General features: G+C 36.1%; 1 protein-coding gene across 1 annotated transcript in view; it reads right to left on the bottom strand.

Annotated features, from left to right (window-relative positions):
• Positions 1 to 14,458, bottom strand: part of LOC107754110 (unconventional myosin-Id-like) — a 77,771-nt gene that overhangs the window by 22,964 nt on the left and 40,349 nt on the right. Inside the window, exons 17-21 of the mRNA XM_016570431.1 lie at positions 10,509 to 10,732; positions 9,300 to 9,438; positions 9,109 to 9,213; positions 8,873 to 8,986; positions 3,583 to 3,737 (exon numbers count right to left, since the gene is read on the bottom strand). Coding sequence (XP_016425917.1) covers positions 3,583 to 3,737; positions 8,873 to 8,986; positions 9,109 to 9,213; positions 9,300 to 9,438; positions 10,509 to 10,732 — 737 coding nt within the window. The remainder of the gene's footprint in view (positions 1 to 3,582; positions 3,738 to 8,872; positions 8,987 to 9,108; positions 9,214 to 9,299; positions 9,439 to 10,508; positions 10,733 to 14,458) is intronic.

Raw genomic sequence — 14,458 nt, 5'->3', positions numbered from 1 at the left:
CAAGCTGTTTGAGACTGAGCGCGGATTGTGCGCTCCACTAATATAGATCAGTGGTGGTGCGCACGCGTTTGGTATAAGCGCAAAACCTGCGGGAATGACTATAATGCGCACTACAAGCACTATTTAACCGGAACGAATGAGACGTGTGTGATTGGTAAGGGGCGTAACATTTCTGTCACACGCTTGAGGTATTCGGAATATCACAACGCACGCAATCGACGCGTTTCAGAAAGGCTGGGCATAGAGGAGAAACAATAATGTACAGTATGTGGAAAATAATGTGTTTTTTTAACCTTAAACCGCATAAACACATTTCATTACACCAAATACACAAAATAATGTTCTTTTTTAGCAACGTCATATGACCCCTTTAACACACAAAAAAAGCATGTCTTAAACTATTTTGCGTTTAAAATGGCTGCAATTATTGTTGCTAGGAGAAGGCACCGCAGAGAACAGAGAGCGCGTGGTAGAAGGGAGAGAATTTTTCACATGTATTAATTTATTTGGAAAGAACACATTATCCGAACATATCGTTTGCCAAGCCATGTTATTTTTAATTTGCTTCAGAAAATAAAAGATGACTTGGAACCCTCAACTAGGAGTCACGCAATACTAGCTCTATCAAAACCTCTTGCAACTCTTAATTTTTTGGCCTCCGGTTCTTTTCAGCGGTATGTGGCTCATTTATTTCTTTATTGTTTATTCGTGACTATGCTAATTTGCACTGCGCTTGGTATATTGCATTGGTCGATATGTAAATGAGATGTTGCGTCTGTGTTCTTTAATTTGCGCGTTGTTAGTAAATCACCTGCAGAAATTTCCACACCCATCGGCACTGTTTTGGAATTGCGCTCTCGCGCTAATTTGCTCTGTTTAGTAAAACTGGCCCTTAAACTGAAAATTAGAAATGTTGCCAGTTTCAGCTAAAGCACTAAAATTACTGGAACTGTAAATAAACAGAAACTAAAACTGGACACTAAAACTAAAGCTGAAATAAAAATTAATTAAAACTAAATAGTAATTAGGGCTGTGCAAAAAATCGAATGCACAGCCCTAATAGTAATAAATAAAAAGACTATTTTATTCAACATTTGTGGCAATCTACATTTATGATTATGATTTTCTATATTTATGCTGTCACAAACAGTGAGATATGATGAATGATGGTATAGGATAAACACAAAGCAAGTTTCAGAGAAAAATAAAAATGTTGAGAGAGAAAGTGGGCACTTAGAGAAATAATCCTCTCTATTTACGTACAGCCGAATGAGTTATCAGAGACTTTGTTGACAACATTCTTAATGCAGATAAGAGGGTTACAATTTTACTCGCATATGGCACAGACTGTGCCAGTCAGACTGATTTTCAATACATGGGATGCTCTTCCGATCTATTCATAGCACAGGAGAAACAGTTATGTCTGCAGTTTTCCCGTAAAGCCACTCTGGCAGAAAAGTCAAACCAGTTCAGTGTCAAACCTCAGCAAAATGTGGCCAAAGATCCAAACTCACTTAACAGCAACATCATGCATAATTGTGATAGGGTCAGTTTAATTGAAAATGATTTAAACAGACGATTTTTGTACTAACTCTCAAAAGCTACTATACAAACTCTTTCCTAGGCGTCACTGTTGAAATCGCAATAGGAAGTGAACTGAGAGAGGAAGGAACATTCTCTCTGCGGTGGCTAGTGCTCAGGCTGCTGTGCAGGACAGCAGAGGAGAGATAAAGGTTAAGTACAGATCTACAGGGAGAGGAAAGCAGCAGAATACAGCAGCCTCAGAGCCTGGCCTTTTGTTCGGCAAATGGATCATGCTGATGGATGGATCCAGAGAGAGCTTACGGCTGCAGGTCATTAGCAGCGAAACGTTAGCAAGGTGTTTTCTAAAAAAACACTCCGCTCGGGGGACACAGGGGCTTTATTTACAGAAAAAGCAGTGAAGCATCCTTTTAAGGCAAGTCAATATAACTCAGTACATTTACATGTGCAGCTGTTTTTGTAGTCGAACTACAGTCTTCATCTGTATGGCCTAGAACACACTACAATGCTTACTCAAATATTTGAAGGATTAAATACACGTTGAGCATCACCTCTGTATTTTGGAGCCACAAGGCTAATGCACATACATTCTGGATGAAACTGACATAGTGTTCTGTATGTACTTCTAGTACTTTTTTTTTTAAGTAAGAAATTGATTTCATTCAGCAGATTTGCATTAAATTGATCAAAAAGGAGAGTAAAAACAATGTTATGAGAGATTTCAGTTTCAAATAAATGCTGTTCTTTTGAAGATTCCATTCATTAAAAAATCCTGACATGTATCACAGTATCCACAAAAACATAGAGCAGCACAACTGTTTTAATAATAAAAAGAAATATGTTTCTTAAGCACCAAATCAGCATATCAGAATGATTTCTGAATAATCATCTGACACTGAAGACTAGAGTAAAGGCTGCTTAAAATTCAGCCTTGCTATCACAGGAATAAATTAAATTTTTTAATATATTAAAACTGTTATTTATAATAATATTTCATAATATAACTATTTTAACTGTATTTTAATAATAAATACAACAAATACATGCAGCTTTGGCGAGCGTAAGAGACTTCGTTCAAAAAGATTTTAAAAAATCTTAATGACAACATTTTGAACAGTTGTATACTTATTGATCTGGTTTGACCAACTTGAATATAGAGACTAAAGTGGAAATTAACTATAGGCGAGTTAAAATATAAAAATAAATACAAAAATAAAATAATATAATTACAGAAATGAATAAATATAAAAAAATTGCTAAATAATGGCAAAATCAATAGATATAAAATTGAAAGTTCATTAACTGGATTACTGTGCATTTTTTTAATGGTCGCACCCCTTAAAAGGTGTGGTTGTGGTGTGGATTTTTAGGGACACTGAGTGAACCTTACTATGGTGTGTTTGTGTTTTAAATAATAATCGGCCCTGTCAGCCAGGCTCATTTAGTTATAAAAACAAACAGACACACAAATTGGAAACTTTCATTCAGACTGCCCTCATCTTACCCGTATCTCTGTGCTTTCCTCTAATCTCAGTACACAGACAGACACACACTTTACATACCCTCAGATAACCTTTAGAGTCCATCTCATTTTTCTGATTCATAAGCCATACAAAATCATCAAACGGCCTGTTATAGTGTCTACCGCCCATCGATTTCAGTAGGTGTAACCCCTCAGCCATCACAGTATGACACACCAGGGCATAATTTAGCAAACATCAAGCAGAACATATTATATCTCCTCTCTGTACCATGCTCAGCTCTTGTGCAATCATTTGGCTGATTCTAGGGAGCTTAAAGTAGCTCTCAAATCTAGAAGACACAAAATGTTCTCCCGCTTCATAAAAAGCCATAGGGGGTACCAATCCGACAGGGCTAAGCTGGCTGCTCTGTCCTTAAACGCCCTGAACTGGCACTGCAGACAAGAGAGTGGTTGAATTATCATGGTTGGCACTCTTAGCCTTATGTACCCTGGCCCCGTCCCCAGAGTCCTGCTATCTCTCCCAAATCGCTCTCAGGAGCGCCCCCTGTCGGTGTCACCTTTTGAAGTGGCTGAACAGGGTCCCAACCAGCTCTCCGATGCGGCTGTCCCCCGCTGGCACCATGCCCTGCAGGCACACGATTAGGTCCCGGTTGTCTTTGGTGTGGAAGACGACCAGCTGGTCTTTCCCAGGGGAAATGCTCACTCCGGTCACCTGAGACAGAAAGAAAGGGCGATGCGAGTTAAAACAGCACTCATACAGACACACAGCAGGCCAGCATGCACTAATAAGCTCTGCCATAATTTAGTTCTCATTATCATGAAGCTGCGACCAAGGGCCCTGGGTTTTGAAGGTGCACTCGCAGGAAACATTACACATCTGTTGGTACATTAAGGTGTGGGACCAAATCATAATTTACTGTGTAACAATAAAAAAGGTGAGACACTACTTCCAGCACAGACGACCTTCAGAACCAGTTGTATTTTAGTATAAATTTATATACTATTTATTAATATTTTAAATTACCGTAAATGTTTATATTTTCAGTTTTAATTTTACTTTAAGTTTTAGTAATTTTTTGTACTTTTGTATTTTTTATTATGTTTTTATTTCTATTCAGCTTTAATTTCTTTTTATTTCTGTTTAATTTGAATAATTTTAGAATGTCAACTGAAACTGAAATTTTATTTTAGTTAGGAAATATTTTCAAATTTGTATTTGTTTAAATTTTTTATCTAATGTTTTATTTTATTTCAGCTTTATTTTAATCAACAAAAAAGTTTTAGTTTAGTTAACAATAAAAACACTGTTCAAACAATAAATAAACATGGGGGTCATGATGGGTTATTAGATGTTTGATTGTGGTGGTTCGGGACCTTGAGTTTTAATTCAACTAGGTGTCAGAACAGACTGCATAGGCCAATGAGGTTATTTTATTTATATTATATGCAAAAATGCATTTAAAATGCTAGTCATGCAGACAAATAATTCAATACACCTCAACTTCAATACACCTCAACTATGTTTATATTTCTTTCAATATATAAATTAAATTTCATTTTCAAAACGGATGAATGAATGAATGAATGATTGAATAAAAAAATAATAATAAATGTTGCAATTCAACAAGAAAAACATAACACAGGCAAAGATAGAAAGGACCCCTACAGAGACTGGCTAGCAAGTCTCTTAAAAAAAAGAAAAGAAAAGAAAAATCAATAAATAGTCAATGGAAATGGGAAAACAAATACAGTACAAGAAAACACTCATAATTCAAAAATGTATGATTTTTTTAGGTTTGAAAAGATTTCTGTAAAAAATTATTAGGCTGTTTGTTTAGTCTTGAGCATTACATTTTCATGGTCGTCACTTGACAATTTCTTTCTTCAAAAATATCTGAAACTAACATGAATAAACAGATTAAATTTCCAAGACCTCATTTTAAAACTAGACTTCCAGATATCCATATTTGACCCAAAAACAATAGCAAACCTCCATACACAAGTGCTCTTATCAAGATGAAACACTTGAAAATGTGATGCAGTTTCCTTGAGGTAAAATTTCTTTGTCTTTCATCTTCTTTATCTCTAGGTTTAGGGTTCAACGAACACAGTCTGGGCTAGGGTAAAACAGCTAGGGGGAAATAAATCCCCCATGGATCAGTTTTCTTGGGGGCTAGGCAGTAAAACGATAACGATAATTATTGTGGTATAATTTTCCTCGATAAAACGATAACAAGAGTTCAATAAATGTTCTATTTAATGTTTATGCGCCAAAAGTGCCATGAAACAGCGCTATACATTTGAACCGTGACACACAGCTTTTATCCGCTCGGCTTGAAGTTCAAACGACAGCGCAGCATGAGTTTACAAGAGCAGATGCATTCACTCGCTGGTGAGTCTCAGTCACGCAAGCACTAAACAACACTGTGAGATCCAGTGTGAAGTGCAAGAACACAAATGACTCGGTGATTTAGTTTCAAGCCAGATGAAACACTGTGCGCAACAATACAGTCAGAAGGATTTTCAATCTACAAATCGCCATAATTTTCCATGGATTCACTGTAGCAACACTAATGACACCATTGTATTGTGTCAGAAATGTGGGATATTCATATAGAATTTTATTATATTATTAATGCATATCTATTAAAGGAGTAATGGAATATAATTACAGTATTTTTGTGATTAAGCTATAGCGTTTGTGCATACTAAATGTATTTAGAAGACATTTATTTTTTCATACAAATACCTAGAAACCATATAGTTGCATTTTTACCATGGTTTTGAGGTGCTAATATGTGTGGTTTTAACCCTGGTTATCATGATTCAAATATGTAAGCTACTATGGAAGAGCAATGGTTAATTTGAATAAAACTCAAACAGTCAGAATAATTTAATTTCACCATATAAAAATGAGGTTGTTACAATTTTTACAGTTTGTACTGTTACAGTTTTTGATAATGAACATTTCTGCACCTTACTTAAGCTTCTACTACTGTTAAATCAAATGTGCATTTCTAAGTAAAAAAATCAATGTCATTATTGCATATATATATATATATATATATATGGGGGGGGGGTGCTTAGATTGGGAACCACTGCAATAAGGTACATTATATTCTTCCCTTTATATAGTAATAATTTTATTATAATTTCTCATTATCATGCCGAGATAAATGACCCAAACAAACAGCATTCAGGAAAATAAAGTGAACATAAAGAGATATATGAAGAGAAAATAGAGACTTCAACAGGAGAGAAGCGATGAAAACAAAGAAAGCCTACAGAAGTGTGAAGACACACACAAGCCCAAGCAGAAGGAACACACCGAGGAGGCAAATTTGTGCACATGCCGGAACGATACATCAGCTGATCTCCCCTCCCGCTCAGTCACCATGACAACCCCATCCCCTGGGATGTTGGCATGACAACGGTGGAGAAGGAGACCGATGAAGGAGGAGGAGCGTAGCAGAGTTGCCCACACTGTCAATACCAATTATCTCACCCTCATTTATCTTAAAATAAAGCTTGGCTGGATGGAAACCATCTCTACCACATCTAAGATCTTGGTGGTGGTCTCACAGAATAAAAGATGCAGGATGCGACAGCTGGTGTGACCAAATTAGGACCAAATGATAATACAGTCATTATGAAATGCTGGATATGAGCAATTTGTCACTTATGAGTAAATATTTAAAGAACAGTTACGAAAGACAAATGTGAAGAGTCAAACATGACACTGATGACCAGGCCAGAACAGGTTGTGATATCCTGATATGCACATAATGCTAGTGGAAATATGGATCAGGCACCCCTGGTCTCTCTAATCGGTAGGGAATGAGTCACATTACCATTGACTTCCTGTGTTCGGATGTGATTGAAGGAATTGTATTGTTCCTGCTGTTTAATCAAAGATTCATTATGTAAGAATCATGCAGTGGGATTTTGTGAACTATAAGGCAGTGGTTCCCAACCAGGAGCGTAGCAGAGTTGCAGAGTGGATTGTTTGGGGGGGAGGAGATAACATGGTGTTTTTTTTTTTTTTTTTGGGATAATATCTAAGTAATGTTTTTTTTCTATGACACGGTTCCAGCCCAACCATTTAATAATGCAATCAGTGTCCTTGATATCCTTTTGTCTTATTAGGTGTTAGCTGTCACATAAATCATTTTATCCATTTCCCTGACCTGTGCGTTCTGTGACACTGGAGCAATAAATAAATGTGATTGGCAGGAGAGGTTCAGCTGGGCATTGACCTTCCCCAAATCAAGAGATGTTTACTACTCTTTTCCAGCATTCAGAAAGCAATCAGAGATTTACTTACATAGGCTATTTCTTATTCAACCCACTGTACATAGCAATAAAACCCTTTAATGATTCTGTTGGATGAAGAAATTAAACCATGTCAATAAATTTCATTTTGAGTCACTTTCATAACTCACTTCTCCCTCTACTAGAGTTAAATTAGAATAATTATGGTCACGCTTTATTTTAAGGTCCAGTTCTCACTATTAACTAAATATTAACTATGACTTTTGCCTTAATAAACTCCTAATTACTGCTTATTAATAGTCAGTAAGGTAGTTGTTAAGTTTAGGTATTGGGTAAGATTAAGGATATAGACTATGATCATGCAGAATATGTGCTTTATAAGTACTAATAAACAGTCAATATGTTAATAATAGGCATGCTAATAAGCAACTAGTTAATAGTTAGAATTGCCCCTTTTAATAAAGTGTTAACTTAATTATTTATATAAAAAACAACCTACACTGCAGTTCAAAAGTAAGTTATTTTTGTGAAAGAATTTAATACTTCTATGCTGCAACGATGCAATATATTAATCAAAAGTGACAGTAAAGACTTACATTTTAGTAATACATGAGTAGAAAGTAAAAAAAAACTGCCGTTTCAAGCAAAATGGAAAAATAATTTAATGTAAAGCTATGTTATGTAAAGTGACCATGAATGAAAAGACTAGATGTTCTACCAGCTTTAGCACAGGATGAAATGTTTCAGGTTTACAACAAAAAAAAAATAGACTTTATCAACCCTGGAAGGATATAAACAGAATCCAGTTTGATTTAACTATGAGGAAAATATCTGAAATAACTGTATTACAATACTACAATCTGAATAATCACCAAATAAATTCTTGATTACAACCGTTCTTAAAATTCAGTTGTGACTTCTGGAATTGAAGAATATGATAGTCACTCTCTTTTACGGTGGCCGAGAAGTGCTAAACAAATCACAATTCTGAAAACAAAATAACAAATTACAAACGCAAGTGCAAGTCTAAAAAACAAAATAACAATTCAGAAAGCACAACAACAATTCAGAAAACATTATAACAAGTCAGAAAACACAATGACAAATTCGAAAACAAAATAACAAGTCAGAAAACACAACGACAAATCAGACAAACCGGAAGAGGTAGGTATAGTTTGAGACAGCGCCATTGGTTTGGGATTACTCACCGCTGACTGGACGAGACATCTGTCAATCAACGTACACAGGGAAGAACCAGCCGAAGAACAGCAGAGTCGTGGTAGAAAGTTCGGAGATGGTATTAAAGTAGCTCAGTTTAAATGTATTGTATGAATTGCCCTTACTATGGAATAAAAAATACGGGGGTGTCTATTTACATTTAGTTAAAAGTGGATGTGACTTTTGCATTTGCGTTTGTAATTTGTTATTTTGTTTTCAGAATTGTGATTTGTTTAGCACTTCTCGGCCACCGTACTCTTTAAACACCAAACTGCATTTGCACTCCAAATATGACTGACAATTATATTCTGCTGCTGTGTGAATGCAACTTATGATATCAAAAAGGTAGATATTTACATTATAGAGTGGGATGCTCTTCATGGGCTTGTACTGCTTGACGGGGTCCATTTTGTAGAGGTGGCGATCAGTGATGAGCAATGCTCGATCCTCTGCTTTATTGAAGCGATTGATCTGTTGAGACAAAAATATTGCATAGGTTAACATTACATGCCAAGCAAACATCTAATATTGCAGCAATGATTCACGTAACTGTCAGTCAGAGAGGACTCAACCGAATATTATGAAGGACATACTTTGCGGACATTGCAGGAGAAGAGGACTCTCATGAACTTATCTTTCCTCTGCAGATCACTGGAAACAAGAGTAAAGGAAGACGCTGTCCCAGGACTGTCCTTTTTCTAAGAATAGAAAAAAATGTTGTGTTAAACAATGTAAACTAAATGTATCATAATTTATTTCAAACCAGACGGTTTTAAACACTAACCAGGTAGTTGCCCTCCCAGGCTTTCTGCAGGCCGAGATCTGCTCTCTGCCCCTTCAGACACTCTAATGTGGCCACTTTAGCCCTGATCTGCACTATCTCCTCTGGAGACAGGTCTTTAATGAGCGTCCAGGCCCACCATCTAAAATATATTTAAATAAATATCATAAACACAAAGCCATTGCCTGCAACATGAATTGTAATGTACACAGTAGCTTAAAAAGTCCACATAAATATACTGAAACCACATTGGTAATATAGGATTCAAAATGTTAATTAAACCTAAATATAAGCAGAAAGTTTCTGGTTTTAAAAAGTGTAAACAAAAAAGCGTTATCCAAAAAATTAGGTAAAAAAAGTACCCCTGAGAATACCCACTGAAAGAAAAAAACAAAAACAATAAATTAACAAATATTTGCATGTTCACGACTCTGATGTAAGTTAAAGGAATAGTTTTCACACAACATGCATATAAACAAAAATATTTAAATATATAATAACTTATTTTTAGCAGTGTTTTTTTAGTGCTTTTTGTCTTTATTTTGATTGTATTAATTTGTTATTTATTGTAATTTTACATTTTCACAATTTAATTATTTATTAGCTTTTCATGCCATTTTTGCACTAAAGTAAAAGGGGGCAAACCAAATGAAATCCATGTTAACTTCAGGTAGATGTTTCACTCAAGCTGTTATGCTGATAATATAATTTGTATTGAAAAAATGCTTACTTTTTTTTTAAATGCCATAAAATGCCAAAAAATGTCATACATTAGTTGTGTGACTAGAAATCTAAACACCAGTAATATTATTTTGACTTTTGGGTTGTTTTCTACATCTATTTCAGGGTCAGAGCTGTGTTAAGGCTCTTGTGAATAGATCTCCAACAAGACTTTGATCCAAAGATCAATAAGTGCTTCAGGCAGCAACAATAGCCCTGTTGAACGCAAGAGAGCCATTCCTTACTTAAAGACCCAAGAAATATACAAGCCTATAGCAAAAAAATTACATTTCCTTGTCCAACAATGATAAAGAGCTGAAAGCATGGGAGTGAGTCAGAGACATTACATTTTTATGGTAACATTAGGCCAGACTGTGTCCCCCGCCATACGGCTGACATTACTGCAGCACAGCTGGAGTCATACATGACTACCCCATGAGTCACACAGAGCACCAGTGAGCCTGTCCACTTCCTGTCCTCTGTAACTCTGACCTGTTATAGATGTTCCTCAGTGCCTCCTCAAATTTGCGCAGGACCTTAGGCGGTGTGGGCCACTTCACATGTTTGCCGTGATCCTTCATGCCACGCACGTTTTTGAAGCGTCGGTTGACCTCACGGATGTACGACTTAACCTTGTATCTTCTGTATGCTCGGATGATGATGAGGGCGGCACGCATGCGGCGGTAACGCATTCTGGCCAGTGTCCCACGCCACACCTGTGAGTGACAGAAAAAGAGTGTGAAAGATCATAATTAATATTGTAACCTTATCCAAATATAACAATATGGACTATCTCAAGGCAAATTAAAAATTTTTACACAGAAATTGCTTTTTAAATTTTTGACAAATAACATTTTTTGACTAAATTTAAATTCTATTTGACTAAAATATTGCTATTTGGATTACAATAAATATATATGACATGAAAAAAATATTTAATACATTTAAATTTTAGACATAAGACAAAAAAAGGAAAAAAAGTACAAAGTACAAAAATGTACGATAACCCGATAAAGTCTATTTTTTAGCTGTAACTGAATACGGTTACCTTTTTTCTTGCAACCAGATGCATAATGTCATTTCAAGTATTTCCGTTACTTCAAGTCTAAATATAGTTATGTTATGATGTTTATTTGTGTATGAGAATACCCCTGGTAGAGATACAGTATACCATGATGCCATATATAACACATCTGCTCCTGTGTGTAATAGGCCTTTAGCTAGACTGAGTGGAATATAGCTAGGAATATAGCTAATGATACATATAATCTGATCTGTGGCACCCAAAGTGCATTTCCGAGGGTGTAAGGCCTGTCTTAGACATCAATAATAGATGATAATGGACCTCTGGGGAGCTGTTTGAGTGGCTCAGTATTCAGTAAAAATCCCTACCATATGTTGAACCCACTTTACATTGACTCAGGTGGGAAGAAGTGAAAGGAGCCTTATGTCTGGCAAATATGGCATCATAAACGTGGTTAAACTTGAAGTGTTGTCCAAAGACATAAATTCCAATATCCTTTTCCATAAAACTGTCTTAACGTACTGTAAATATCATGAGGATGCTGATTTTGGTTACCTGAACTGTCACCACAGATGCCTCAAGCACGCATTACACTGTATTCAGTTTAAAATACTGTGTAAAATAAAATACAAATCAGCACCGAAGTGTGGGCGAGTCTCCCTACATGGCCTCTAGTCTTTGCCTGTGTGCTAGCACTGACCTCAAGGAAAAACTTGCCTTTGAGTTGCTGTGCTACTGTGACTGAACCCATTACGTAACTTAACCGTATGACTAATGCAGAGGAGTGAAGAAACAGCAAGGCTCCACATTCATACTCAGCAAATCTGCAACCAGAGGTCCTACATCACCAAACCAATGTGATGTACATGATGTACACTTGTCATTTCTAAACACAAACCAATCAATCAGTCTGAAAGAAATGTAGCGCAATTCAGAGAATAACTTATTGATATTATTGATTAGGCATCAATTATAATGTACTATCAAGTACATAATGGTAATTAGCTTTGCTAAATATAGGTTGAAAGGTCAATTTCAAATCTTTACAATGCTGCATGTTTCCCAGATTAGCATTTTGGGTTTAAAACACTTTGAAATGTGATTTAACTACAATTACCTTTTTTTGTTCTAACGTGGGTAGAAATGAAGCTGAGGATAATTTGCAATTTTAATGTTAAAAGGTATTTACATATTACATAATAAAGAAAATGCTTATTGCATAACCTATTGTTTTTGTCAGGCTAAACATCTGAACAGATGTTTTTAGACTGTTTCTGTTCAAGAGTGTGAAAATGATTCTGAAATAATTCTTGACTACAAGACATGTACAGTGAGTAAATGCATGTAAATTTAAATTGAGTTGCAAAAACAACTCCCTTCATACATTGTGTGTAATGCACACTTAGCCATGTATTTTTAAGGGTAAACTATAATATTTATAATTTCAGAGTAATGCAGCAGACATCTCTCATCATATGAAATTAACAAATAAATGTTGCAAATACCTATGGAAGCCCGTTTCTGCCAATGAATAAAAATTTTAAAAGGTAATTGCGACTTTTTATCTTACAAATCTGACTTTTTTTCTCGCAATTGCGAGTTTACATCTCGCAATTCTGGCTTTTTTTCTCAAAATTGCGTCATATAAACTTGCAATTCTAACTTTTTTTCTCAGTATTGTGAGATATAAACTCAATTGCGAGTTATTAAGTCAGAATTGCAAGATACTGTATAAAGTCAGAATTGCGGGATATAAACTCGCAATTGCGAGAAATAAAGTCAGAATTGCGAGATATAAACTCGCAATTCTGACTATTTTTCTCGCAATTGCGAGTTTATATCTCACAATTCTGACTTTTTTCTCAGAATTGTGAGATATGAACTCGTAATTGCGAGTTATAAAGTCCAGCTCTGAGGAGAAAAAAGACTGATATGTTGTCAGAAATGTGAGTTTATAACTCACAATTCTGACTTTATAATTCGCAATGGACCCTTTTCACAATGCTGTGATGACTTCCGCTGCTGAGAAACCCGGAAATGTGAAAAGGGTCCATTGCAAGTTTATCACAAAATTCTGACTTAATTTCTCAGAATTGCGAGTTTATATCTCACAATTCTGAGAAAAAAATCTGAATTGCCAGTTTATATCTCACAATTCTGACTTCATTTCTCATAATTGCAAGATTATATCTCACAATTCTGAGAAAAAAAGTCAGAATTGCAAGATGTAAAGTCGAAATTGTGAGAAAAAAAGTCAGAATTGTGAGATAAAAATTCGTAATTACCTTTTTTTTTTTTTTATTCAGTGGCAGAAACAGGCTTCCATAAATACCCAATATTACAAATATTCCTAACAACAAATCTATGTACCATTGCAATCCCAACCAATGTAGCAGAATGTCAGTGAAATCAGCCTGAGCTGTTCAAATTGTGTTTATGCTCATTTAGAGAGTTGATGCCGACCGCACATTCACACTGTCCATGCTGATGACATTGGAAATGCTTAAAACAGTGGGGGGGACAGACGGTCTGTGTTTGTTTTTAGAGAGTATAGTGGTAGTAGACAACACCCGGGGGAATGTGGGTAAATCAGGCCAATAACAGGACCTTAACTCAACCTGCCCCCCTCCCCAGTCAGCTCGTCTGATCAGTGTTTAACAAACCCAGCACAATACCACCTCTCCGCAGCGGATTTCCATACTCATCAAAGCCAAAGTGGAGAAAGCTAAGACAAAGAAGTCTCATGTAATAAATAATTAAAGCCTAAATCTTTCAGTCAAATCCCATTGTTTAGCACTTTTTCTTCCTAATTTTCTTTTCAGGGCTGCCGAAAAAAATTTGATTAAAAAGACCGAGTGTGATAGGATAAGATCTACGTATTTTAATGACTGTAACTGCTGTGCAAACAGCTTCTTTACTGAGGTGAAATGTAAAAATGAATAAAAAGATGCTGTTTGAATCTCTCACCTGCAGAAAACGGTACAAAGAAATTCTAGCAGAATCTATTCAGATGTGCCATCAGGTGTCAAAAGGCAATTACAGATGGCTGACAGAATGTGAGGTGACTTATCATTAATCAGAGAGGCAGGCAGGCAAATCCCACAATCCCTCAACACACATAATTTCACACACTGGCAGGACAGAATCACGGTCAGGATATGTGGCAGGGTTAAACGCATACACAAAAGATCCTAACCACAGACAACACCAAGAGACGGTGGGGGAGGAAGACACGAAAGGAGCCATTTTCATAAATCAATACCATGTGCCTGGCAAACCATTGACTTGGTGATGGAAGCTTCCATCTTCTCTGTGTCCTCTGGCAGATTGTTGGACTAGTGTGTGTGTGTGTGTTTCTGGGGTAGATGTTGGGGTGCTGCCACTTTCTCAGCCAAATAACAGCAAGGCTCCTTTTGCA

The sequence above is a fragment of the Sinocyclocheilus rhinocerous genome, unplaced genomic scaffold, assembly GCF_001515625.1.
Source record: "Sinocyclocheilus rhinocerous isolate Xijiao unplaced genomic scaffold, SAMN03320098_v1.1 scaffold502, whole genome shotgun sequence".
Lineage (NCBI taxonomy): Eukaryota > Metazoa > Chordata > Actinopteri > Cypriniformes > Cyprinidae > Sinocyclocheilus > Sinocyclocheilus rhinocerous.
The sequence above is the reverse complement of the archived record's forward strand: the minus strand, read 5'-3'. Positions and strand labels throughout refer to the sequence as shown.